Genomic DNA, 26,269 nt, shown 5'->3' on the forward strand with positions numbered 1-26,269 from the left:
GAAAAAGCTGCCCAACATACCTTCGTAGCTCTGAAAGCAAATTTACCACTTGTGCTTTTAAAACATAGGCGCTGCATGAAGTAGACTCAAAAATCAAATGTTTATTTATACCTCTGAAAAACAGTGTATCAAGCATTAGCTACACTGAAATAGTGAGAAATCTACACTTGCTTTCGCAGGAGTTTGTTCCACAACTGCAGTGTCCAGCTGCGCGCGGACACTAGCAGCAATAATTTAGCATGCATGAAGTCAGTGAGCGACTCGATCGACAAGAGTGCACTTCGCGTGAACGTTGGGCTTGGTGTGAAAGATGTGTCATTGACAACCTCATCGCCTCCATTGCACAATGCCGTTGTCTGTTGCGACAATGATTACCCCAGCGGAGATCTTTTTGCATAATGAGGCAGCGCTATCTGCACTCAAACTCCTCCACCGAAGCACCACCTGTTTCATCATCAGCAGCGACATGCTCCCAGAGCTCAGTAATTAGCTGTAATTTTATTGGAAGGGAACAAAAGTCATGGTAATGCTGGTTCGAGTAAGAGAGGTGTCACGATAGACGACACGCCACACGTTGTCCCGAACTACCGCTTTATTTCCCGAACGCCAACCTTCCGCGCCGCAACACCCGCAACCCCACTCCGATCCCTTTTCACTCTCTCCCCGCACACTTGCGCCGCTGTCCTCCCCGCACTCACGCCACCTGTTCACCGCTCAGTCAACTACTGTCGATACCGCGCTTGGCCTCCGAGAACCGTGGCTCCTCGTCGTGGGTCTTGGGCTCGCTTGCCCCGGCCCTTGCACGTCACAACTCTCCCCCCCCCTCGAATCGTGAAGCTGTGCTGGTAGGGAGAAGCCATGGCTCGTGGTAGAGGATCAGCTGATCAGCGTGGGCGGTAGTTCGATGACGTCCTGTAGCAGGATCGCTCAAAACAGTCATTGTCACCTAATTGTTTGACTACACAATAAGGTCCACTTCGCCGCGGTGCCAATTTCGCCGAAACGCGCCCTTGCACGTCACAGAGGGATTGTAACAAATAGTCTTTGACACCGTGTCGTCGGCCAGAAGAGTTTCTAGTGTACAGTCAATGACTGAGTTTCCGAGTGCACAATAATTCGGATGGCTCTTCACGGCACCACCTCGTACCCCGTGGAGTCAATGTATAAGATCATCTGAAATTTCGAACCGCGAACCTTTCGCCGCCCGATTTTTCATTATTTTTGCTATGAATGCAGGTCTGAAACGGCATTAGTCAAAGCCATCACTGCCACCATTATGGTTATCTCGCTACCTTGAGCAGGCCCTCTGGCACGCAGACCTGCTGGCAGCCATAGCCACCACCACGGCAATGCTAGGCCAGACTGCTTCGACATTCACTGTTAAGCTTCTTGCTGTTCGGTGCCGTGTTTTTTCATTGAAAGAATTCGTCGCTGTCAGCAATGGCACCAACTCTGCCTTTGTAATCTTCGTGATTGGCTTCGAAGCTCGGAAAACTCCTCGCATTCCATAATGCCGGTGTTTGAAAGTCAGCTTCGCCTCAATACAGAAATGTTACACTGTGAAGCATAAAAGTATTGTGGTGAAGCTTAAGCGTAGGAAGGAGGCAAATGTCACGTGACACTATGTACTCCTTAATTATACACCCGTGCACCCATGTCACCCGTGTCACGTGACAGGCTGGGTTCATCATGATGCTGCATAAAGGAAAGTGGTCATGTGTGTGTAGAAGGACGAAATTCGGGCCACACCTTGGACCCACTCGACCTCAAGAGCAACCACCTCGATGGTCCGAATAAATGTTTTTTCTCTCTCTCTCTCTCCTGAAACTTCCATTGCAGGACTAGTGCAATGCAAGTTCTGCTCTGGCAACTGCTGTGTATGGCACGCGTGAGGGCGCTATCTTGAAAGCGATCTGCTATGGAACAGAGTGTGTACATCTAGGCGCAACGCGCTGTGTTCTCATTTCTTAGTTCACATTGAAGCGAGAGGCCACACGAAGGTCAATTTGCTCGCTCCTGCTACCGTACTTCCTCACTCCAGCATTTTGATAGCGAGTTTCCGAGCTCTTGGAGTGAGAAGTGTTCACGTTTGCTTTTACTTGTGTGACACTGCGCTTGTTAATTTAGTAAGTAATGCTTACAAGTTCATACGACCGATAAAACTACTACAGTAAAAGCTTGTTAATCTGAATTCCACAGGGATGCGATGAAAATTCGAATTATACGAAATTTGAATTAATGAAAGTCGAAGAAAAATGGTTCGGTTAAGGCGCGTATATAGTCTGACGTAGCGTGAGCGCCTGTTACGTCACGTTGGCGAGAACTTCTATAGTTTGAGGCGCTGCCGCAGCCAACATGGTCCAATGCTGAGGTGGCTCTTGGGAGAAGGAGAGAATCAACCTGCAACAGAGGCATTGGCCATGACTGGCCAGGCCCGAACCCGTCTCTCTCCAGTCAGGCCCTCGGGCCTAAACAAAGGGCTGCCACTGGAAGGAGCAAAGCTGCGCAGCCCGCACTGCCATGCCGGTGTCGCCAACATGCTCCTGCGCACTAGCTTTCTCACCATGCACAATGGTGCGCAGTTCGAATTATCGGAGGCAGTGCAGGTTTCAGTGTGAATTAGCAGGATGCGTTACATATTGCTTTTGATATTTTGTTGGACGCATCGTGGCAGCCACTTCGAATTATCAGAAATTTCAAATTAGCTCGTTGTTAATTAACGAGCTTTTATGCATCCTTACTTCATGTGGCTGTCTACTGCTATCGCAATCGATGCTTTACCTTTCTGGCAAAACTGCGTCTTGTTTTATTCATCGCAACTTTACCGCATTGGGAGTAAATGTTCGTTTTTTAATTAAGAGAAGGTTGCAGTTCTGTATGAAAGCATGAGGTGCATGGTACTATAAAGGACTTCTTTTGTTGCCCAAAAGGGGTGCGCGTTACAATTGAGTTTAGACTCGAGTTAATACGGTACTGCTCGGTGCATGGTGTATCGTTATGATCCGCGATAATTTTGACACATGAGATTGCAAACAAGAATTGTTTTTCTTAGAAAAGTTAAGGCTGGTTCAGGCAGATCTGGCCTAAACAAAGGCTTGTCCAATTTTTTCTCAAGAAAATGAAAAATAATGCAGCAAGGAGTTGACCTCGATTTCCTGGCAGAAGCGATGTACCAAGCATGCACAATGCCACCAACTTCTTGTAATTTTCTGTCTGAAATATACGGAACACTGTTGCATGCAGCGCTGGCATCCTCAGTCGCGGCTGCATCGGCAGCAGCTGCGGCCGCATCATCGACAGTGCCACCAGTTGTGCCAACTGCACCTGTGGCACCATCACCCCTGGCACCAACACCCGTGGCACCGGCACCCACTGCTCAGGCACCTGCAGTTTCGGCACCTGCGGCTTCAGCACCTGCGGCAGAAAAGGCTGCCCCAAGCAAGCCCATGGAGGTTGTGGCCATGGAAGACGATTCTCCACATGTGGAGAGTGTGGTGCTTGAACAACATCTCAAGCTTGCAGTTGAGGTGGGTAGTCATCATTAGCAGCCTATCATGTCCCCTGCAGTTTGCCACGTGTCCTTTTTTAGCGCAGCCGTGGCTTCGCATGGCTGTCAGCTCTGCTTAAACTCGCAATGCAGCCCACGCACCCTCTTTTAGAGATCATCTGCCAGCATGTGCAGAGTCGGTGTGTTGAGATGGCGTGGCATCATGTGCGCTGTCTCCCCACACATTTAGTACTGGAGGTTGTGTAATCTCATGGAATTCTGAAACATGTTGAAGCGAGTGAGAGGCAGATGACGCATTCGCTCCCAACTGTCGTCGTTCCACTGCAGGCAACACTATCAGCCGCGAGTGTGGGTTCCTTCACTTCATACAGCCAATGTTAAGATACATACATGGCATGAAACCATATATCAAGTCACCATCTCTCAAAAGTAACATTCTCTCTCTCTCTCTCTCTCTCTCATTTTAACTTTTTCTGAAATGTTGAGGGCCCCTTCTGCGTAAGGAAAAATTCATTTACAACTGTACTTACTTTCATAAAAGGTCTAATTTCAATATAGAGAAACTTTAATATAACAGAGCGAATAGCCGATTTACCGACTTGTTATACAGTAAAAGCTCGTTAATTCGAACTTCAGTAATTCGAATTTCGGGATAATTCGAACCGTACTACTTGGTCCGGCCTAGCTCCATAGAAGTCCATGTATAAAAAAGCCCGTTAATTCGAACGTGAGTTGGTTCTGCCACGGTTCATTCGAACTACGCGCCGCCGCGCCTGGGCGGCGTGCCGCCTGGCCATGTAGGCCTTGTCGCGAGGCTGCAGCGGCTGAGTTGCCTCCAAAATGGGGAGAGAAGGAAAAAGCGGGTAAAACCGGTGCCAGCACCCGGCGCAGAGGCTGGAGGGCAAGGGGTGACAGCTGTGGCAACAGCTACGCCCTCTCTCTACCTCCGAGAACTGCGGTTTCCGGTTTTGAGCCGCCGATCTCAGAGGCCTAAGAATCTTGTCGTATAGCTGCAGTTGTTAACCGATGGATGGCGCAACCAGCACAAAAAATACAGCGAATCCAGTACATCGCAGCGCCGCTAGCGCTCGAGAATTGAACGAATAGGAGGAGCCTTCGTCAACGTCTTTGTCCTGAACTCGCGGTGGTCTCGGCCGCTTTCGGCAGCCTCGAGTTTTATGGTTTTCGGCGCGCTTACGACCTTTGTTGTGCGGATCGCTTGAAAAGTTAGGCCTCGGTGGTGTGCTTCGCCGTGCTGACGTGCGGTTTCAGAATGGCGTGCGCCCGCGGTAAATACTACTGCGCCAAAACACTGAAGGATAAATGCGACATCTTACGGGAAGTGGACGCCGGAGTCTTGTCGAAACAAGAAATCGCCAAGAAGCATGGGATACCGAAGAGCACGCTGTCCACTTATATAAAAAATAAGAGGGCAATTGAAGACGCCTTAGAGGCAGAAGTTGCCAGGGAAAGGAAGAGGATGCGGCTGGCAAAGTACCCCGACCTCGAAAAAGCGCTTCTCCTCTGGATTAAGGAGATGCGTGCTCAGGACATACCGCTGAGTGGCCCCGTCATATTGGCGAAGGCAGCGGACTTCGCCCTGCGGCTGGGCTACGACGACTTCGCAGCTTCAGGTGGGTGGCTGCACCGCTTCCGTGAAAGGTACGACCTTGTGTTTCATGCGGTGTCAGGGGAGATGAAGGCTGTTAACTTGGAAACATGTGAAAGTTGGCGCTCCGAGGTCCTACAAGGCTACCTACGGAAGTACTCTCCGCAGGACATTTTTAATGCTGATGAGACAGGCTTATTTTTCAAGTTACTGCCCGCCAAAACGATCACGTACAAAGATGACAAGTGTACGGGGGGTAAACGAAGCAAAGAGCGAGTAACGGTGATGGTTGCGGCAAATATGACCGGAAGTGAAAAGCTACCGCTGTTCGTGGTAGGAAAGTCGAGCAATCCTCGCTGCTTCAAGAACATCAGGTCCCTCCCAACAGACTACGCGGCAAACAGGAAGGCTTGGATGACTGGAGAGTTGTTTAAGCAGTGGCTCATGAAGGTAGACGAGAAGTTCGAGCGCTGTGGCCGCAAGATCCTTCTTCTTGTCGATAACTGCTCTGCGCACAAGATTGAAGTTCAAACGAATGCCGTTGAGTTGGCCTTTCTTCCAGCCAACACAACGGCAGTGCTGCAGCCCATGGACCAGGGCATTATAAAAAATTTGAAGACATTTTATCGGCGCCACATACTAGAAAGAGTTATTCCATGCCAGAATTACGAAGTGACGCTCTTGAGTGCACTGCATATGCTTGTGCGTGCTTGGGAACAAGTGACGGGCTACAATAGCCCATTGCTATCGCCACTGTGGCTTCACCACGCAAGGCAAGCACGTGGACGAGCCACCTGCGCACGGAGACTGCGTCACTAGCGTCACCGCTCCCATGTCGGACGTTCTGAAAGACGTTTCCTTTGCCGACTACGTAGACGTGGATGCGAGCGCAGTTGTCTGTGGTGTGACCACAGACGAGGACATCATTTCCCAAGTTAAAAACATAGAGCCTGTCGCTGCCAGTGACGACGACGAGGAAGACGACGAGGCACCGGTGCGGCCCTCCGCTGCGGAAGTCATGGCCGGACTTAATGCCGCCCGTCTGTTCTTCAGTTTTGAAGAAAGCGAAGAGGAAGCCTTCCGCAACATTCGCTCTTTAGAGCAGAAAGTGCTTGCTGTTGCCTTCAAAGAAAAAAAGCAGACCACAATTACGGATTTTTTCAAACATTAAATTGAACTGGCGCCATGCCCTGCTGCTTCCTGGTCGCGGTGTCCTGTTTTTCTTCATTGCTTTCGTTAGTTCGAACTTCGTTTAATTCGAACTGAGATGGCGTCCCCTTGCGGTTCGAATTAACGAGCTTTTACTGTATCGAGATTTAACTGTATTGGAGAGTGGAGTCATGATTAGACGGACTGTCTCTCCAGCTTTTCCATTGCTCAGTTTGTTCTTCTTTCATGAATCAAGAAAATGCAGTTGTGATGGAACTAAGTAGCATGACTTAGGTGGACTATAATATGTTCAGTTCACACGGGTCAGCCTACTGAATATTTCAGCTGTGACGTTTATGTTTATCTATGCTGGCTTATCATAGGGTCCCACCTAGTATAACACAGTTGCTGGTGGTGCTGTATGGCTGACCTGAAGGTTGCCCTAGAAAAAGTGTCGAGTCTGCAGCCCATCCAAACATATGTTCTGTGGTTGCTCCAAGCATCCACTAAGCTACTGCAGTAGGCTTGCTGGATGTTTGCTACACCATGTTCTTTACCATGTGTTGTGCCTGTTCTATCCCCAGACGCTGACGTCGAAAGCCTGCTCAGAGGAGGGCTTGGAAGATGCAACGTCTCTGCTGGTGCGGTTGTCGCGTGGATGCCCCTCTGCGCGGCAGGTGGTGCTGCGGTTGCTGCTCGAAGGAGCGCGGTCGCTGGGTGCCACTGTTGAGACCTCCATCGCTGCCTTGCTGGCCGAGCTGAGAACTCTCAATGCACGCCTTGCCTCTGAGCGCCTCGCCCTGGAGGAGAACGAACGGGACGACGCCTATGCCGCGGGGCGAGGTTCTACGGTGTCCTCTCCACAGCCTGGTGAGTCCTCTGGGGTCGCATGGCGCCCACTCCCCCTTATCACTGCTGCCGTAACCAGACGGTGACGCTTGCATCACAGGATAGCCTGTGCTACCCAATACGGGAGGGTTGGTTCACTCTCCTGATTTGCCTTAGCACGGCTTGGTTTGAGTAGGCACTTGTCACGCTACAGTTACATGGTCCTTGCCCAATCTGACAGAAATAAACAAACATCATTTTCTTTTTCTTCTCTGAAAATCTAACTTCACTGTATTTTTTAGGCTTCTCCACATGCTTTAAAGTAGGGGTGTGGGAATATACTCTAATATCAGTGGATCAAATTGAATAGTGAACGTTTGAATACTGTATTTACTCGATTCTAAGCACCCCCTTTTTCTCACGATCGCGATGCCCATAGTGAGGGCGGGTTCTTAGATTCGAAAAAATAAAAAATGACACTTTCCCTCCCTTCTTTTCACGGTGATATCACAACGAGACGGGCGTGAGAAATAACATTTTATTTGGCAAACATTCAAAAGGGATACTTAGGCGCAGACAGTGAACCCACCGCTTGTGTGGGTTCATACAGCAACGGGCAGCCGCGAAACTTGCCGAGCCCCGCCGATACAACAGGCTGATATTTATTGGAGTCGCTTTTGGCTGGTTTTGAGGAGGGGGCTTAGTTTTTGGCGTTCTGTGCTGCCATCTGTCGTGTAGCGTCAGAATGCAGCAATGCAAAACATGGCTACCTGGATCGTCGCATGACGGTGAGGAACCCTTGTCATGCGCGCCGATCCAGGTGGCCATGCGCAAGAAGCCGGTGATCGCACCATTGACGCTGCACCCCCTCGGGACTCTGACAGCTCCGGCTCGACGACTGAGTGAGTAATACCCCTGTCACACGGGAAGATTTAATGCCATTCGGTCTCTTGCGGTGCTACACAGTAAAATATAATGGCATTCGCAAATGATAGCAATGACGATCTAGAGCAAAATTTGTGAAATTCAAATAAATTTTTTGCCTATTAAACGTGTTTAAAAACTTTCGCGAGTGCTTTTAAAACGGACGAAAACATTTTGGCACTAATTATTCGCAACTAAAAGCACTTCGATCAACACGTCTAATATGGCCGACCGCCGCGACAGACTCCTGATGCAAAGAGTAATAGCGCTTGAGCACAGCCCGTGGTGAAAATATCATCGCTGCAAAAACAATTATTCCTTTTTATAAGTCTAAAGAAATATCTTCTGACTTTGCTGATGCACGCAATATTTTTCTGCGTTGCGGGTCACTGTTGTCAATCTGGAATCAAGAGTATACATTCGGTTCGAAATTGAACGCGAATGAGTTGCCCTAACTCATTCGATGGCAAATGTCATTCCATTCGAATGACATTAAATTTTCCCGTGTAAATCCCGATTAGAGGGATTATATGCGAATGCCATTTGATTCGAATTAGATAAAATCTTCCCATGTGACAGTGGTATAAGCATGGTTGACAGCTTTGGCTACACACTCTTCCTCGCAAAAAAAGGCATGCTTATGTTTGCATGCAAACTGGTTTCCAAATTTTTTTGTGAAAATAGCGGGGGTGCTTGGAATCTCTAAAATGTGGTAGTGAGATTCGTAAATTGTATATCTACTTCGATTTTTCGAATACAGTGAAATCCTGATTTGAAACCTCTCAACTAGAATTAACGGATAACTCGAGCTGTTCTGTTGGTCCATGTAAAGTCCTAACGTGTATTTGAATAGAGAAAACATGCCACAAATTCGAACTCCTGAAATGACAGTGGGACAGAGCACATAGACGTCATCAAGAACAGATGGAACATTGTAGTGATGTACGATGTACGATTATTTCGAACTTATTGGTATAGGCGTGCGAATACTCGAATCAAATAGTGGCCGTTACAATAATTTGACTCACAGATTGGTTATCTACTACAGCTGAACCTGTTCATAACAAACTCCATAGTTCTGCGAAAAGTGATCAATGTTCCAGTAGCTCGTAATGTACGGACTCGCCCTTAAAAATGCTCAAAGATCAACTGCACTGAAGGTGACGTTCGCAAACTGGTAGTATGCAATGCATCATTCCTTCCAAGCTTCGAAGCCAATGTCGAGGATTACAAAGGCGGAGTAAGCACTATTGCTGACAGTGCGAATTCTTTCAATGAAAAACATGGCACCGAACAGCAAGAAGCTTGGTGGCAAAAGTCGAAGCAAGTAGGCCTACGTTGCCGCAGTGGTGGCTACGGCTGCCAGTGGATCTGCGTGCGAGGATGCCTGTTCAAGGTAGCTAGATAATCCAAATGGCCATGGCGGCTTCAATAACGCTGTTTCGGACCTGCAGTCATGGCAAAAATTCTAAAAAAAAATCGGGACTGCAAAGGGTTTTTGCATCCTAAATTTTAGACGTTCTTATACATTGAGTCAGTGGGCTAAGTGGCAGTGCCGTGAAGGCCTTCGAATTATCTGGCATGTCCAAAAAATCTGGCATTTGGAAAGTAGGTCGTTCACTGTACTCGGTGCAGTGACCTGCGCAGTGCCGCACGTTGCGTGCCCCACGGAGCCCCTCATGCTCGATGCCATCGTAAGTGAGCATTTCACTTCATTGTTTTCGGTGCAAGAGGAGCACCGAGGGTGCCATGAACTTGCCGTGACTGTCCTGACCTCACAATTTTTGACAGGTGTTCATATTGCACCGAATCTAACAATGAAAAGAAGCCTGCTCTTATTGTCGGTGCCGACCACAGTCGATCCTCCTAGCACCCCCGATCGTGCAGGACAGTGATTGAGTCGCATGATGCTGGGTCCATGCATTCCATAAAGATGAAAGCCTTTCCGTATTTTAGAGGAAAACTGGAAAGCAAAATTTTCTGCGCAATAATGTTTTCCAGGCCTTCATGTACCAGAACTGAGCTGCAATCAGTGCTGGCATACGAATGTGGAGTTCCCTTAAAGGGCCTCTCGCCAGGTCTCGCCATTTTGAGCTGACAAGCGCAGACCATACAATGCTCGATAACGATTGTCTGCGAAATATTACATAGCTACGCGCTGCGAAAAAACCTAAAATTTCAAACCGAACGCAGTTTTCCCTTCTCCTCGTGGCCGCCGTGCTCCAAGCCGGAGGATGACTTACACGTGCTAGTGTGCCTACGTACAAGTGTTTGCGCTATGACGTCGCTCGTAGTGACACATGACCTTGAAAATTATCCAAAGCAACATCTCATTTCTGTAATCTGTTGCTTAAACAGACAAATTAAAGTTTAGAAAAATAACAAAACACACAAACTGAATATGTGCATGTTTTTGTTTTACTTCGCACCGCAGCAAGAGACATCTACTTCCATTTCGTCTGCTTGTTCCCACCTCATGCAGTTGCGCGCACAGTCACCGAAACTGTCATTTTCTACAGTGTTCCAGCGCGGGATCATGCTCTGTGATCCGCTTGTCTGCCTCAGTATTCGTGTAGGACCGACTTATAATGCTAGTCAATTGTTAATCACAAAAGCTCGCGCACAACGCCATTAGTGAAAGTGCACCATAACGCAAAAATGTGAGGAGAAAAGAAAATGAAGGCGATGCCCATGATTTATACGTCACGCAATCCTCGAGGTCCGGTATGGGAGAACACAGAAGGAATTTCGCTCACGGAGGCTAGACGGGGCAAGCGGAGAGAGTGTCTCACTTGGCAGTGGAGCTTGCCTCCTGAAATCATGGGTTTGCAGCACTGAAATATTTCAATCTCGGCTATTAGTGAGAACTTGAGAAAAATGTTGCGGCAGAACACTCCCTACTTAACAACTTCCAGCATGTAACCAAAATTTGCTATGGGGCCTGGTGAGGGGCCCTTCATTAGTGGACCTTACTTTATATCTTGGTATATATGTAATAATTACTATATAACCCAGTTACTGTACGATAGCTTGTTACATTCTTGTTATGCAATGCGAGGAAACTCCTAAGCATATGCATGACATATTGTGATACATTTTCTGATATTCAATTTCAGTTCAATATACGGCTTTCTTTTTCTTGATTCAATTTGGTATTTGAGTCGAAATCTACTATTCAGTATTTGCACACCCCTACTATAAGGACCCTTGTGCTTCATGGAAAAAAGTCTGTGGATTAACATACGTTGCTTGGAACATCTCGGCCAAATATTGTAGTCACGCACGACGCACGGAGCTCACAAGCAGACTGCAGTCACCTTTTTCTCAAACACTGTCTTTTCAAACAAAACCCTCTCCTCACCCATTTCAAAGCTGTCAACGGCTGTCATGTTTTCTCATTCAGCAAATTTCCATAGACTGCTGCTATTGGCTGATAGCTGACATCAGTGAAGAAGGGTTTTTGGATCAGTGCACTTCTTTCTACTGTTGCAGCCTATATTTATTGATGCAGTTTACTAAATGGGCTGAAGTAAGCAAAAATCATGTGCTTTCGAATTTCTTTTAGAATTACATAGTTCCGAAAAAAAAGCATAGTACGTTGCTCACGCTCAGCAGTGCCCACCTTCATAGGAATTAAACTTTGGCCACGCTGCTTACCGGTATCGTGGTCGTCCGGTCTCACTAATTTCGATTAGTTTTGAACACTCGATTAGTTCAAGCAACGTGAAACTTATGGTCAGACTACATGCTCACTTGTGGCCGCTCCTGGCTAGATGCCTTGGCAGATATCGCTTCGCATTGAGCTAATGATAGGGCTTCAGAACGCACCATTTGGATGTGGCTGTGCTCGTCAGTCAAGCTGGTGCAGGACAAAGCTGGTCCGCACCATGTAGCATGGCCAGACTGGAGCACATGAGCTCGAGCACACTCTCCAGCCCTGTCGTGCACATAGCAAGCATGCTATACTTGCTACATGCACTACCAGGAGGCTATGGGGACCATGGCACTGTAGCTAGCCAGTACAGTTGCATGTAGCTGTGTCTGATGTGTAGCACAGATACCATGCCCGCCGCGAGGTGCCAGAACGAGCCTGCTCGCTGTGGCAAGCTAAGAACAACCATGTAACCTGACATCCACAGAGGCAAAACGCACAAACACTCACTCATTTAGGTTTAAGTCCACGTTGGAGAAACGTGGGTGTTCAAAATTAACCCAGGGCCCTCTACAACAGCTTTACTCAATCCACTGCACATATTCGGGACGTTAAACCCCACATGCCAATCATAATTACTCTTTCACTCAGTTGACAACACACTAGCAACTTAAGAGTGCAATGCATTGTCCGTGTCTCGACCATGGCTCTCGTTCGTTGCTGCAGGCACATCGGGCATCCGGACAACAGCAGGCACCATTCAGGACCGGTTCACGCATTCGACGGTGGTGATCACGGCACCGGGTGGCTCTGTGGCCGGACCCGGAGGTGCACCCAGCAGCCGCCTTCCCAAGGGTGGCCGCGAGCTGCAGCTTCCCTCGATGGGGGCGCTCACCTCGAAGATGTCCTCACAAGCGTTCTTCCTGCGGGTGCTCAAGGTGGTCATCCAGCTGAGGGAGGCGGCACAGGGCAGCCTGCTGCAGCAGCAGCAACCAGCAAGGAGGAGGCGTGAGTGGCCGTTGCACTTGCTCTTGTGCACATGTTGCTCGTTTATTTTCATACTCTCGGAGCCCGAAGGCATTAAAGAGAGGAATGGAACTACAAAAGACCAATAACAGCATTTTTGAAATAATTTTTTCTTTCGGCTTGTTGCCCACAGAGCCACTTCAGTCTTGAACAGAGCTAAAAATTTGTGCAGGAGATAAGTTTTGCCAATGGATGATTTAAACTACAGTTGAACCTTGTTATAACAGTCACATTCACCAGGAAGGTACCTTCGTTTTATATCCTATACTCGTTATAAGTGTACACGTTTGTAACGAACATCGGATAAAATCATTGTGTAGGCACCTACAGTAGCAAAAAAAAATTTGATCATATTAGCTTTGAACAATTGCAATTGGTTCTGCATGAAAGAAATAGAAAGGTCATGCCACCAACGGACCAGCAAAAGGTCTCCTCTAAATTTGACAGGCTTTTGATTGCTATGTTGATACATGGCACATGAACAATTCTAAAGTACAAACACTTGCTTTCCACTGTTAACACTCGACCATGCGATGAGTGTGTCACACAAGATAAGGCACTCGGTTTGCTGGAGTAGCTGGCTGCAAGCTAATTATACCTGGCGGCCGAAATGCACGAATGTCTAGAATGTGCTGTTTCAAGTTGCTCTTGCCAAGCATTGACATTTCTGCTGCCAGAACACGTGTCTTGAGCTGGGAGTAGACGAATGTCTTCATTGTAGCAGTAGTCTACTTGTTGAAATAAATCATATTATAAAGCACGTGTTCATTATATTAAGGTTCAAATGTGTCTGAAATGGCAATTGTTCAGAGGCACCCGCGTAGTTCTCAGTTTCGTGACAGAGCAATGCGATTATGCTTGGCAAATACTGAACGAATATGCATGTTGTTTGCTTAGGTCTCCAGATTTTTTTGAATATGTTGATAGAAAGTTAGTAAAGTATGAGTTGAAGTTTACAACCTCACCTCTGCACAAAAAGTACCATATAATTTAGTATATAGGCTGACTGACAGCCATGAGCTTCAGAAGAGTCAATGCATTCTACAAAACAGCTATTTGCAAATATAAACTACAAGACATGAAAGTAGCCCAAAGTTGTCAATGGAAATTTGTCCAATGTTGCAAAGCTTTTAAGAAGCAGTGCTTGTGGCATGTTAAATAGAAGAGCCCAAAAGACCGTGGGCAGAATATTACGTGCGTGTTATCTGACAGGCTGTCCAGTCAAGTAGCAGAAAGTTTTTAAAACATTACTTGGGTGCGCACACACACACACTCACACACTTATGATGAACATTTGGCATCAAAAGTTGACCATGTGTGGGTTGCATGAAGAAGTTGGAATTTCCCAACAGTTTGTTCCCACCGTCAGTAAAAACTGTACAACACTTCTTGTTGGCACATGCCGTACTTGGTGACAACCTGAATACAAACTCTGCCAGCAAAACTGCAGTGAATCTACACTCTATGCCCCTGTTGCACTTTGAAATCTAGTTCCTAAATGACGCTGGCATTGAAAGATGCTGAAAGTTCCTAAAGGACGCCGGCCCTAACTGCAGAAACGTTCAGCTTTTTCTACAATTGCACTGTTCGTAAACTTTTGATGCCAACTGTACAATGTGGTTTCTATCGTGTGTCTGTGGCTTGCTTTCAAGGCCTAGTTTTCCATGTGAGCAGCTCACATGGCATGATTGTGAGGGCAGAGAGGTGTGGCTGTTCTGACTGGCCACTTAGCACTGCCGTGTCTGTGTGTGTGCGTGTGTGTGTGCAGTGTCGGGGGCGTGTGACATTCCCGCGTCAGCAGAGCCCCTGGCCTTCTCGTGGTCAACAGACTCTTTCACCACCAGCACGCCGCTTGCCGAGCGCACGGCCTGCCCAGTGCAGCCTAACGCCAACAACCACATGGATGTCGATGGGGCTGGCGGTGAGCGCTTACCTAAACCTTAGGCGGGGGTGGGGTTTGAGGGGGGGGAAGGGGGAAAAGGATCCTTTTTCTTCTGTTCATTGCTGCACCAGTACGAGTAGCATGTTGCTTTGTCACTTTGCTGTCTTTAATGCCGTGGAGATTCCTACAAAAGTTATGGCTGCAGAAGGCGCCCGAGAACGGAGAGGACAAGCATGGAGAACGAGAAGCACCTTGTGATCTTCCTGGTCTCTGTGCTTGTCTGTGTGTCGTCTGGCACTGGAGGCCAAAGACTCCTTGTGACCTTCTCAATCTGTGTGTTTGTCCTTTGTCTTCCCTTGTACCTTCTTCAGACATGGTAAACAACTAGGCCAACAATATGTTTTGTACAAAAATTACTGCAGGGAACTCTGACGCTACGGTGCCTTGGGGAACTGCAAGTAAGGGGGCTCAGTCAGCACAGGAATGATGATTAGTACATGTTCGCTAAAATTCGTCCTTTTGGCTTCAAACGACTTTGTGACTGAAAATTGCTCATTTGCAAACCCATAATTGTGTTAGGAGTGTAGCAATTTGTGGTGATTGCGCATGTGTGAAATGACTAATTAATTGCCTTGCTGCTGTGTTTAGAAAACTGTTTGCTTACAAATTTAGAATCGTAAAGTGTAATGATGCCGCAAGAATGTTTGCAGCCACAGGCCCTAAGATTGGACAAATCCATGTACAGTGTAACTTCGTTCATACATTACTTGCTGTTGCCTTTTCCCGACTGCTACGTCACGTTTCTGCAGTCCCAACCTAAATCCCAATAACTACTATGTATTATGTTCCCATTTGAACGTTGAACACAGCGATTATGTAAATTTAGCTGTGCAGAGGAAAATTTGCTCTTTCACGTTGCTACAAAGGTGATTAATGTACCTGTTGCAATAAGTGATGCAACAGACCAATGATTGCTGTAAGAAACTGAAGTTGCACAAGGCAGGGAAGCTGCACAAGCATATTGGAAGGAAGCGTGCACACAGCATTTAGCGAAGCACCCAAAGCAGTGTGCACGATTTAAAACATATTCGGAACCACGTAATAGTAAAATCTATTGAGCAAAGGGCTACATTTATTTTGGGTCAGGCAAGGTCTTGCATATGTTGCACAATTGCTGGTTCTCTTTAGTCAGCTTTGCCACAGTAGAGCTGTGTTGTGCAGTGAAGCATATCAAGAGTGGAAAGGGGCCACTGTCGCAGAACATTGTACGTGTTTCTGAATCATACAAGCACAGTACAAGTTGCAGTACAAGCATTGAGGCGTCAAATAACTGTACTGGCAGCTATACTGAGCTGTTACTGGTGTGGCAATTTACAGCCTTCCTCACTGTTACGTTTTGCCTGCTGTTATGTTTTTTCCACGGTCTCTTGAAAAATATATGAACGGGGTTCTACTGCCCAGTAAAACTGTGTTAACTCGAAACTGTAAAAACAGGAAAAAACTGTTGAGATAAGCAAAGTCAAAAATAGAAGCAAGTTTTAAGTTTTGCTTTGTACCGCCAAAGTGAAGATATCGTTGAAACAGCGTGGAGCCGTATCTTTGGTTGCAAAATTTCAAGTTCAACAAAATGAAATGTTTTTCCTTATAGAAATCTTTTTCCTGATTGCCCGATAATTAGGAATACCTTATAGCCCCTTCCATAGAAGGAAAAGTCGTTGGCGACTGCTTGTTTGCACAAAAGGTTGAGTTTTGGTTTACCAAAATTTTGATATAGTGAAGTGCAAAATTTCATGACTTTATTATATCGAGGTTTAACTGTACTTAGTTTAGAGGGTTCATAGCTATAGGCCATTACTAGGGGTGTGGGAATACAGAACATATTTCTAGTCGAATATTGAATGGATCATCAGAATTTTTCAAAAAATTTTCTATCTTTACCGCGCCTATCGAAATCGATCAATTTAATCAACAGTTTTTCTGCGCGTTATAAACTTCTGTTGGCGTTCTTCTACTAGCAACATCATGCATCCTCTGAAATGACTGAATTTCAGCTATTTGTCATATTTGACCATGTTTGACCAAAAGGTGTGCGTTTGAGCTGGGCAGACACTGTATTCGTTCATTGTGAGCTACCATTCTTGTTTGGCATTCTTCCTAGGGCAGGCAGAAAGTGGGCATTTTTCATCAATGAATTGACTTGTGTTTGATGCATTTACTGTCCCCTAAGCTCAGCTAAGACAGACGCTGCCGCTAAAAGGGTCGCTATTGGGGTCACAATTGGGGTGCTGACCAGTCAAGTTAGAATTATCCTGGGAGCGCCAATTTTAGTTTGGGCCCATAGAAATGCATAGGCGTTGCTCAAGGCCTTCGGTCAGGATGGAAGTGAATAATAAATCGAATTAACGGTTCTCTATATAGATGAAAGGTTGGGGAGCATAACAGTATATCCACGAGGCTGTGCAGAAAGTGGTGTGACAAACCCAAGGGGTGTGCCCTTGGGTTTGATAAACGAAAACTTTTTTTGGTAAGAAGAGCTGACAGCACAAATCCCAGACCAGAATAATTTAAAGATTCTATGCCAGTGCGATTCCTTTTCACACTTTGTCGGCGGTCAAAGATTCGTGAATGGTGGATAATAGCGGCAAAGAATTGAGCGGGAGAAACCACTGTATTGTGCTAGCTCTGGTGTGTTTTTGCAGATGTTCTACTTTGTTCTGTTAGCAGTGATAGCATCTCAACTTTTACTATGTCTACCTCTTCGAGCCCCTTTGTAAGCACCGAGTGTCCTGTGCTGTAGTTTGTTATGAACAGTGGTATTTTAAGGCCCCTCTGACCCATCTCGTTTTCTTTTTGTTCTTGTCTTCACAGCATCTGGTAGTGCTGCTGCCGCAGTTGCAGCCAATGGGCAGAATGCTTCTGCACAGCAGCCGTTGGCAGCGTCCACGCCAACACGGCAAAATTCTGTACCAGCACCAGAAGCTGGCACCACAGACGAGCCGTTGCCGCTAAGTGAGGAGCTTAGGCTGGATTCGCTTTGGAGCACCCTCAGTGACTGCCTCCTTGAGTTAGCTGAAACACAGGTAAGTTGCCAGCCACAGCTTGAGTGCAGCTCATTGAGTAGTCATCGTTGCGAACATCAAAGTGTCATAAGTATGTACTGGAAAGCTTGAAGAGGCGGCAACCACCGTGGTAGCTTGGCGGCCCATAGCATTGTGCTGCTAAGCTCGAGGTTGCGGGTTTGATTCTGGCCATGCCGGCCACATTTCGGTGAGGGCAGAATGCACAAATGCTCGGGTACAGCTGATAGGTTAATAACCCCAGGTGGTTAAAATTAATCCGGAGTCCCCCACTAAGGCATGCCTCATAATCGTATTGTTTTCTTTTTTTTGGCTTGTAAAAGCCCAGAATTTAATCAATATTGTGTATCACCTCCTCTCTCTCTCTCTCTCCACTGAGATGCTGCAGTCCTGCCTACATTGGGATACATACTTTGTGTGCGTGCATGCATGTCCTGTTACTTTATCTTGAACCTCCAACTAAGACGGGCTGCAATGCAACCAAACAATAAAATGGCTGCAAGGAATGATAGCAGAAGCCACAGACTGCATCTTGAATGGAGCCTATATAGCAAAGTCAAGGACGGTTGGTGTGCCAGCTACCATGAGCCGAAGAGAACTGGAAGGCTCTGGGTACAGTAGACTTCTGTTAATTCAACTCCGGCTAATTCGATCCTGTTCTAAAGTACCGGCCAGCACCAATGCGTTTCTATGGGCCCGAAGTATTGCTATTTAAATCCTAAAGTTCGAACTTGACCAGTCAGTCTTAGCTTTATTATAACACCAATAGCAACACCTTTAATGGCAGCAGTTGTCTCGGCAGAGTTTAGGAGACAGTGAATGTGTTGAACATACGTCGTCTCCTGTCAAAAACTTATTTTCGGCCTGTCCTAGAAAGATTTTCAAGCAATAATGGTAGCTCACAACGTCTGATTACGGTATTTACCCGATTCAAATATGCACTTTTTCTTTCAGGGAAATGGGCTAGAAACTGCGTTCACTGCATCAACACACCTGTGTTGCGGCGAAGCTGACTTTAAGAACTGTGCAAGGAAGCTGAATTTGGAAAAACTGCCACCACTGTGCAACACATATATTATGCCCTTGCCCATTATTCTTCTTGCTAAAAAATTGGTAGTGCATTAGATGTCTTCTTTGATTAGAAGCTCTAATGTTATTTGTACGTCCGCTTTTTTTACTTTGTACGCACAGAAAGCGCACTTGATTCTGGGGCATGTTAGAATTGAGAAAATACTGCCAAAGGAATCTGCTGTGTGTTTTGACGTTTTACTGCAACTTGTTTAGTTGGACATGCCTGACAATTCAGTCAGTTTCGACGCTCCCATCTGGGTCAAACTAACGGAATTCAGCAGTATATAAATTACCACCATTTGCCATCTGTTCACGGCGGATCCGGAAGAAACAGATTTCTATAATGCCCACTTTGTAAGGTAATGTAGGCTTCTCCTGTTTCTTAATTCGCACCTGTCAATTATACTGGCCTCCTAAAGCACTTGGGCCATACTTGGGCTCGTCTCATTCCCTACCTGTGGCGGTCAATTCGTACGCCATGTGTGTGTCAGTGGTGGGATCTTTATGCAAAGCCACGTGAATAATAAGTCTTATTCTTTTATGGTGTTATGCAGGACCAGCATGCCGTGCTGGTCCTCCAGCCAGCTGTGGAGGCTTTCTTCCTGGTGCACGCCAGCGCCCCTTCGGCAGCTGCAGCCACTGGCAGCACTGCCACTGCAGGTGGCTCGCGAGATGCAGCTCCCCGCCGGCGCGAGTACCGTTCAGAGAGCCGTGAGACGCAGCTGGCCCACATCCACCAGGAGATGGCTCCCCTGTCGCCCCTGGCACAACAGCAGGACGGCCAGGCACCTGCCACGCCTGGCGCCGAGCGCCCCGCCGACGCCAACCTCCACCCAGATGTCCAGAAGTTCCTGGGTTTTGCGGAGACGCACAGGACGGTAAGCTTGCCCGCCGCTAGAGTGCCCTGCTTGCAAAAATGTATGGCAGCCATGAGTCAGCAGAATAAATTGACACTCATTCACGTGCACCTACAGTCATCGGCACTCACTCGCGCTGCTACTAATGCTAACCAAAACCCGCTCACATTCATGGTAGCTTCTATCCACACTACATCGATGCTCGCTCACCCTCGCACTTCCATCATCTTGGAACGGAGCCTCGCTGGCACTTGCTCGGATGCATAGGTCCACTCACACTTGCCGACAGTCGCCTCACGTTGATATTCACGTCCACTCAAGCACACCGTCGCCAACTTTCCATTGTTTTTGCATTAACTGGAACTCCTGTTCACACTTGCACCTGGGAAGTTAATGTGGATCAGATGCGAGTCAGTGTAGTCGTCGGTGTGTATGCCGATCCATGGCCTTCTCTTTCTTCTGCCAGGTCCAGCTCGTACGTGAGAATGTGGCGGGCCGTGATCAGAGCACAGTGATGCAAATGTAGAATCTTGAGGAAATAACCATGGCTGCCGTTGAATTTTGGTGTGGTATAGAGTAAAATCTTGGTAGACAGAAATACAGATGCTTAAACAGACTGCTTTATGCTCTGTTGGTTTTGCATTGAGGCAAAGGGCAAAAAAAATATTTTGCAAAAAGGAGCCATGCTTTTCCATACTCCTGCTCAACAGAACCAAAAATGTTGGCAAAAATGAAACTGAGCTGTCAACTTCACTTGCACTGTGATCAGCATTCATGTTCGCGCCTTTTCTTTTTTGAGTTTTTTCTGCATTTCTGTAGGTTATTGCCAAGAAGGCTTTCACTCTTTTTTTTTCATACCATGGTTAGTATGGCTATGCCATGGTCACGGCTTGTTGTGGTTTCTTGGTGTTTGCAATTTCGGTGAGGTGCAAGCTCGTTTGTTTTCAATGGCGGTGCAGAAACTCTTGTATAGTGTGCTTGCGGTGGACAGGAAAATCAACATTATCGAAGACTGCGAGAGTGGTTGCTTTGCTAAAACGGCAATTTTTGTTTTATTAAACTGACTCTCGTTCTATTTTGTAATTTCATTTTGTATTGCTATCTCTAGTCACTGGCTGCAAAAACAAGCAGAAAATTTGTAAGAAGCTTTGTAGTCAGGTAGGCTAAAACTGTTATCTGTTATTGACAATGAAGTATCTGCCCCTTTCAACAGAACAGAAGCTGGATTGCCTGGCAAACGGAACTCCTGATAAACAGAACTTGTTTATCTGGTCCCTTGAGATTCCGATTAACTAGAGTCCATGGTAAATTTATTAGACCTTGCGAGTGAAGTGCGTGGCATACAATGTAAATGCTTTCTAAACTTTAGAGCGCATTATTTGACAAGATTCATCTCTCGGCTATGGCAATGTTTAGATGGAGAGTTATTTCATTCCTTAGAACAGGTTTCTAACTGCACAGAAGGCACATAAATGAAAGTGTCAAATTGAAATATCATCATACCTCTTCCTTATTAAACTTGCTTTCTTACTAAAATTTTTTGATAAACGAAGCTTGGCTTGACAACATACAACATTCAGCTGTGACCATGCCAAAATTGCATCTAATCCAGTTCATACACCTTGGTTGAGAGTGCAGTCAGACATTACATTGAGGATGTCGGATTACATTGAGGATGATGCTTTTTGTAAGCACGCATTTGTTATATGCTGATATTGCCGAGAAACATCCTAGATGTGGATCATGATACCCAATAATTCATTTTATCAAGGTTCAGCTGTAATGCGGTTTCAGCCTCATAGGTGTGCACCATGCTGAGTGTTGGTCCGTGCCACACCTCTTGCAGGTGCTGAACCAGATCCTGCGCCAGTCCAGCACTCCCCTGGCCGATGGCCCGTTTGCCGTGCTTGTCGACCACACGCGCGTGCTTGACTTTGACGTCAAGCGGCGGTACTTCCGGCATGAGCTTGAGCGGCTCGATGAAGGGTCTCGCCGAGAAGACCTGGCAGTTCACGTGAGGCGCGAGCACGTCTTCGAGGACTCATTCCGAGAGCTGCACCGAAGGCCCCCGGAGGAGTGGAAGAACCGCTTCTACATTGTCTTCGAGGGCGAGGAAGGCCAGGACGCAGGCGGCCTGCTCCGCGAGTGGTACACCATCATCTCCCGAGAGATCTTCAACCCCATGTACGCCTTGTTCACAACGTCGCCGGGCGACCGGGTGACGTACATGATCAACCCGGCGTCGCACTGCAACTCGAACCACCTGAGCTACTTCAAGTTTGTGGGGCGTGTGATTGCCAAGGCAGTGTATGACAACAAGCTACTCGAGTGCTACTTCACGCGCTCCTTCTACAAGCACATTCTGGGCAAGCCAGTAAAGTACACAGACATGGAGAGTGAGGACTACTCCTTCTACCAGGTGCGCTCTCGTTTTAGTTTGTACATTTGAGTTGCTCAGGTTTCATCACATTTCAATTCCAGTATGGAGTGCAGTGCTCAGAAAACACCTCATCTGCATTTCTTCTCAGTAAATTTGCTTTGCTTTTCATCACGATTTCCTGCTTTATGAACATTGTTGGTTGGAAGCCAAAGTCTCCACATTAACTGGGCATGACTGTACCCATATGAAGAGCACGAGTGGAAAATAAATATTTTGGCTGTAGGGCTTGAAACCAAGGAAATATGTACAATAACGAGGAAAATGTTTGGAATAGCAACGTCTTACGGGTTGTATCATAATTTTTTTCTTGGCTTAGGAAAGTGGCCCTATGGGACGGACAGTCAGTAGGCTTTCCCATTGTTCGCCTATCATTTGGGCTTGATTTTGAAATGTGACACTCGTGGGGATTTTTGTTGGTGTTATTCACGATTGAAGAGCTACGAGGAAAAGTGTTTTGCGTGCTTTCAAGACAGTTTGTACCTGCAACTGTTTCCACTGTGCCATCGTGCTGCGCCATTGCGCTCATTTCTTGTTGCCGTCTACACAGGGCCTGGTGTTCCTCCTGGAACACGGGGTTCGGGCGCTGGGATACGAGCTGACCTTCAGCGTAGAGGTTCAGGAGTTTGGCGTGACTGAGGTGCGTGACCTCAAGCCTGGCGGCCGGCACCTGCCCGTGACGGAGGAGACAACCCAGGAGTATGTGCGCCTCGTGTGCCAGGAGAAGATGACGGGCGCCATCAGGCGGCAGCTCAATGCCTTCCTCGAGGGCTTCTACGAGATCATCCCCAAGCGGCTCATAGGCATCTTCAACGAGCAGGAGCTCGAGCTGCTCATCTCTGGCCTGCCCAGCATTGACGTGGATGACCTGCGGGCCCACACAGAGTACCACAAGTACCAGGCCACCTCTCTGCAGATTCAGTGGTTCTGGCGTGCCCTACGCTCCATGGACCAGGCGGACCGGGCCAAGTTCCTCCAGTTTGTGACGGGCACGTCCAAGGTGCCGCTGCAGGGCTTCGCAGCCTTGGAGGGAATGAATGGCGTCCAGCGATTCCAGATCCATCGGGATGACCGGTCCACTGACCGGCTGCCGTCGGCCCATACTTGGTGAGCCAACCAGAATTAGTCTTGAATTAGCGAAGGCAAGGCGCAGAAGGCCAGGACTCAAGAAGAACACAAACGACAGGACCAGCGCATATCCTGTTGTTTGTGTTCGTGAGTCCTGGTCTTCTGCACCTTGCCTTTACTAATTCAAGCATGAACCAACTAGCCCAAGCAAGAGTTTTACTTCAGAATTAGTCAGAAGCGAGAGAGCTAACGTGCAGTAGTTGTGGGATGACGAAGAAGCGAGGCATTTAAAGGACGGTGTGGAAGAGCGGCATGCTCAGCTACAATGAAGCCCCGCCGGTATGGATTTGACGCAATACATCTTTTTGTAGCGCAGAACAAATGTGCTTTGTGAAGTGCAGCAGAATTTAGGGTTCGACATTGCAGTCTTTTTGTACCTCATGAAACCCCTTAACTACTGATGCCAAGTTGAATGACAAAGGTTTCACTACCTTGTTAATTTTGACACAAATAGGTACTGCACAAAGTATTTTGCTATTTTATTTTTAACAAGTGCCTTGAAAAAGATTGCTGTAGGAATTCCTGGTCTCATGTTTTTTTAGCTATATGGCAAAGTAAATGCAGGTAAAAAGAAATCCGTTCTTTTCATAAATAAATAAAAAAAATATTCCTGGCAGTTGCAAAAGCCATGCTGATGTAATGCACCTATTTACCTATTTCGCTAGCCCTTGTTTATTTAAAATTGATGCCAGCCTTCTTGCGCCTTTCAGCTTAAGTTTGGGAGAGTACGTTTGTGTTGTTGTTGGCGCACAGTCCAGAAGATGGTGTTTGCACTTTCAACCTGTTATAGTGTGCAAAGGGCAGTCTGAGCACTACAATAGCTGTTTCACACTAATCACACATAAGGGGCCCCTAAACAACCCGTCGGAAATTTTTTATAAAGTGGCAGTTGTGTAAGAATCTACAGCAAACATGCATCTGCAAGAATTTTTGAAAATGATGACCTAAAAGCAGTCGCAGACATTTTATGATCAAGACTGCAGCTGCCGCTCATTTCTCCCTCTCGTTCGCCTCTCTCCCTCGAACGGCCTCTTCTCCTCTCTACGTACTCCACTAAACTCCTCTCAGTGGCACGTTGCACTACGTCATTACCAAACGTCATGTTTGTATGTTTTTCTTGTGCGTTTTTCTTTTCAAACCGTCATCCACATCCGGCTAACACGACTCCACATTTTTTGGCTACCCACTCTCGCTGCCGTGCCGATCGGTGCTCCATGCTCATGCAAAGTAGTGCTGCAACAGACCCTGTGTTGTCAGTGATATGCGATCACTCCCCATTTTGTTTACAATACGTTGTTTGAGGCCCAGCAACTCTTCGCACAAATAAAGAAAGAGAATGTGCAAGCAAATGGACAAAGAAGGTCATACTATACGCCGCTGCTTTGCTGGACCCGCAACGTGATGCCATACTGCGGTGTTTTGCAGAAGCATGCCTGTTGCCGTTTGCTGGGTGTACTTCATGGTTTGTTGGGTGTACATGATCGGCTCCTGCCAGAAAAACAAAAGCTGAAAAATAACATGGGTGTCAAAAAGGACTTGCATTAGGTGTTTTTTCGTTCTCTTTTCACTTTTGGGAACATGTACTTGAATCACAAGTAATGTGATTCAAGTACAAATTACAAACCAAAACACATGTGCGTGCACAAGCAAGCAACAACTAGGAAGAGCGTACGTGCAATTGCATCGACTGCATGGAGGTGTGCTAGCAGACGAACCAGAAGTCATAGGTCCTCATAGGTCAACTGATTCAACTATGTCAACTGACATAGGTCACGATGCGCACAGAGACACAAGAAAGGCCAGGTGGACAGCATGGGATTGTTTTATGAATTTGTGGCATAGCCGTGCCACGCAGTTCTGCGGCGTTCGCCAAAGATGATCGTCACAGCAGCGTGTACACGATGCACTTGTTTACTTGAAATGTGCGAAAGTAATGTCAGGTTGTTTGGGGCCCTTTGTGAGGTTACGTGCTCACCAGCACACGAACAGCTTTTGTCGTAACTTGAAGGGGTGATGTTCTCTGTTCACCGCGTTCCTTTCTTCTCTCTCGGCAGCTTCAACCAGCTGGACCTGCCGGCTTACGAGACTTACGACAAGCTGCGCACCATGCTGCTCAAGGCCATCCAGGAGTGCACCGAAGGTTTTGGCTTTGCTTGAGGGAGCGAACGACATTGGTGACAGGAGGCCCGTTTCTCCACCGCTGCTGTTCCTGCTTCCACCAGCACCCCCTCCTCCTTTATTTGTGATGTGTACAGACAGGAATGCAACAGAGCCACAAACTACCTACCAACCTCTCTGATTTCATCTCAAAAACAAAATGAAAAAATGAGAATGACGACTACCGCCATGCCTGTACCCTGCTACCCTCGCTACCGCCGGAGTACCAACTACCATGTACTACCAGCCTTGTCCAGCTTGTCACTTTTTTTTTACTTTTTTTTATGTTTAGGATTTAACTCTCTTCATCCCTCGTTTCTGTCTCTCTTGTACAGTATTAGGGTTCCCTCTATTGCTCCATAGAGCAGCAAGCATATGGACTTTGCCAGTAGCTTTTTCTTTTCTTTTTTTTTTTTTTCAGCCCCTTCTGTCCGCCCGACCTGTCCCAACCTTTGACAGTGTCTTCATTTTGTCCACTGACGGCAAAAGTTGGCTGCATGTCTATAGGAGATTGTATGTAATGGCTGGGGTTTTTTATATACATACTTATAAATACTACGAGCATTCTATGGCCAGAAATGTGCGTGTGTTTATTTCAGACTTGTATGTTTGTTTTCTTTCTCCCCCTCCGCGGTGCTGTGGGCGGAGGCGAAGCTCTTGTGTTTTTTAATGTGGTGTCGTTGAGGGGATGGTGTGCTGCTCGGAGAAGAAAAATACACTGGCTCTTTCTATTTACTTGAATATGTCTGTGTCGTTCATTTCTCCTTATTTCTCGCATTTTTTTGGCTAGCTCAAGGGCACGTCTGCTGCTGCTTGTCTGAATTGTGAATGCACAGGCTAGGTAGTTTATGCCTGCAAGTTGCCAGTGGAGGGCTTTGAAGCAATGCTCAACAGGCCAGGTCTAGTACCAGGATTATTTTGTACCGAGCATATTATTGTCAAACATCTTCATATGCGCAATGCA

The 26,269-nt window shown here is 46.9% G+C and overlaps 1 protein-coding gene across 10 annotated transcripts in view; it reads left to right on the plus strand.

Annotated features, from left to right (window-relative positions):
- The window catches only part of HUWE1 (HECT, UBA and WWE domain containing E3 ubiquitin protein ligase 1), a 179,190-nt gene extending 153,150 nt beyond the window's left edge, over positions 1–26,040 (plus strand). For 9 of the 10 annotated variants that reach the window (XM_075668491.1, XM_075668495.1, XM_075668496.1 and 6 more), the window contains 9 exons: positions 3,244–3,527; positions 6,851–7,136; positions 12,397–12,678; positions 14,465–14,617; positions 17,447–17,658; positions 19,281–19,604; positions 21,430–22,002; positions 22,571–23,127; positions 25,203–26,040. In XM_075668491.1, coding sequence (XP_075524606.1) covers positions 3,244–3,527; positions 6,851–7,136; positions 12,397–12,678; positions 14,465–14,617; positions 17,447–17,658; positions 19,281–19,604; positions 21,430–22,002; positions 22,571–23,127; positions 25,203–25,305 — 2,774 coding nt within the window. In that variant the 3' untranslated portion in view covers positions 25,306–26,040. The remainder of the gene's footprint in view (positions 1–3,243; positions 3,528–6,850; positions 7,137–12,396; positions 12,679–14,464; positions 14,618–17,446; positions 17,659–19,280; positions 19,605–21,429; positions 22,003–22,570; positions 23,128–25,202) is intronic. The other variant, XM_075668500.1, reaches the window with a different exon arrangement.
- Positions 26,041–26,269: the final 229 nt, after the last annotated feature.

Source organism: Dermacentor variabilis, chromosome 9, assembly GCF_050947875.1.
Source record: "Dermacentor variabilis isolate Ectoservices chromosome 9, ASM5094787v1, whole genome shotgun sequence".
In the NCBI taxonomy this organism is placed as follows: domain Eukaryota; kingdom Metazoa; phylum Arthropoda; class Arachnida; order Ixodida; family Ixodidae; genus Dermacentor; species Dermacentor variabilis.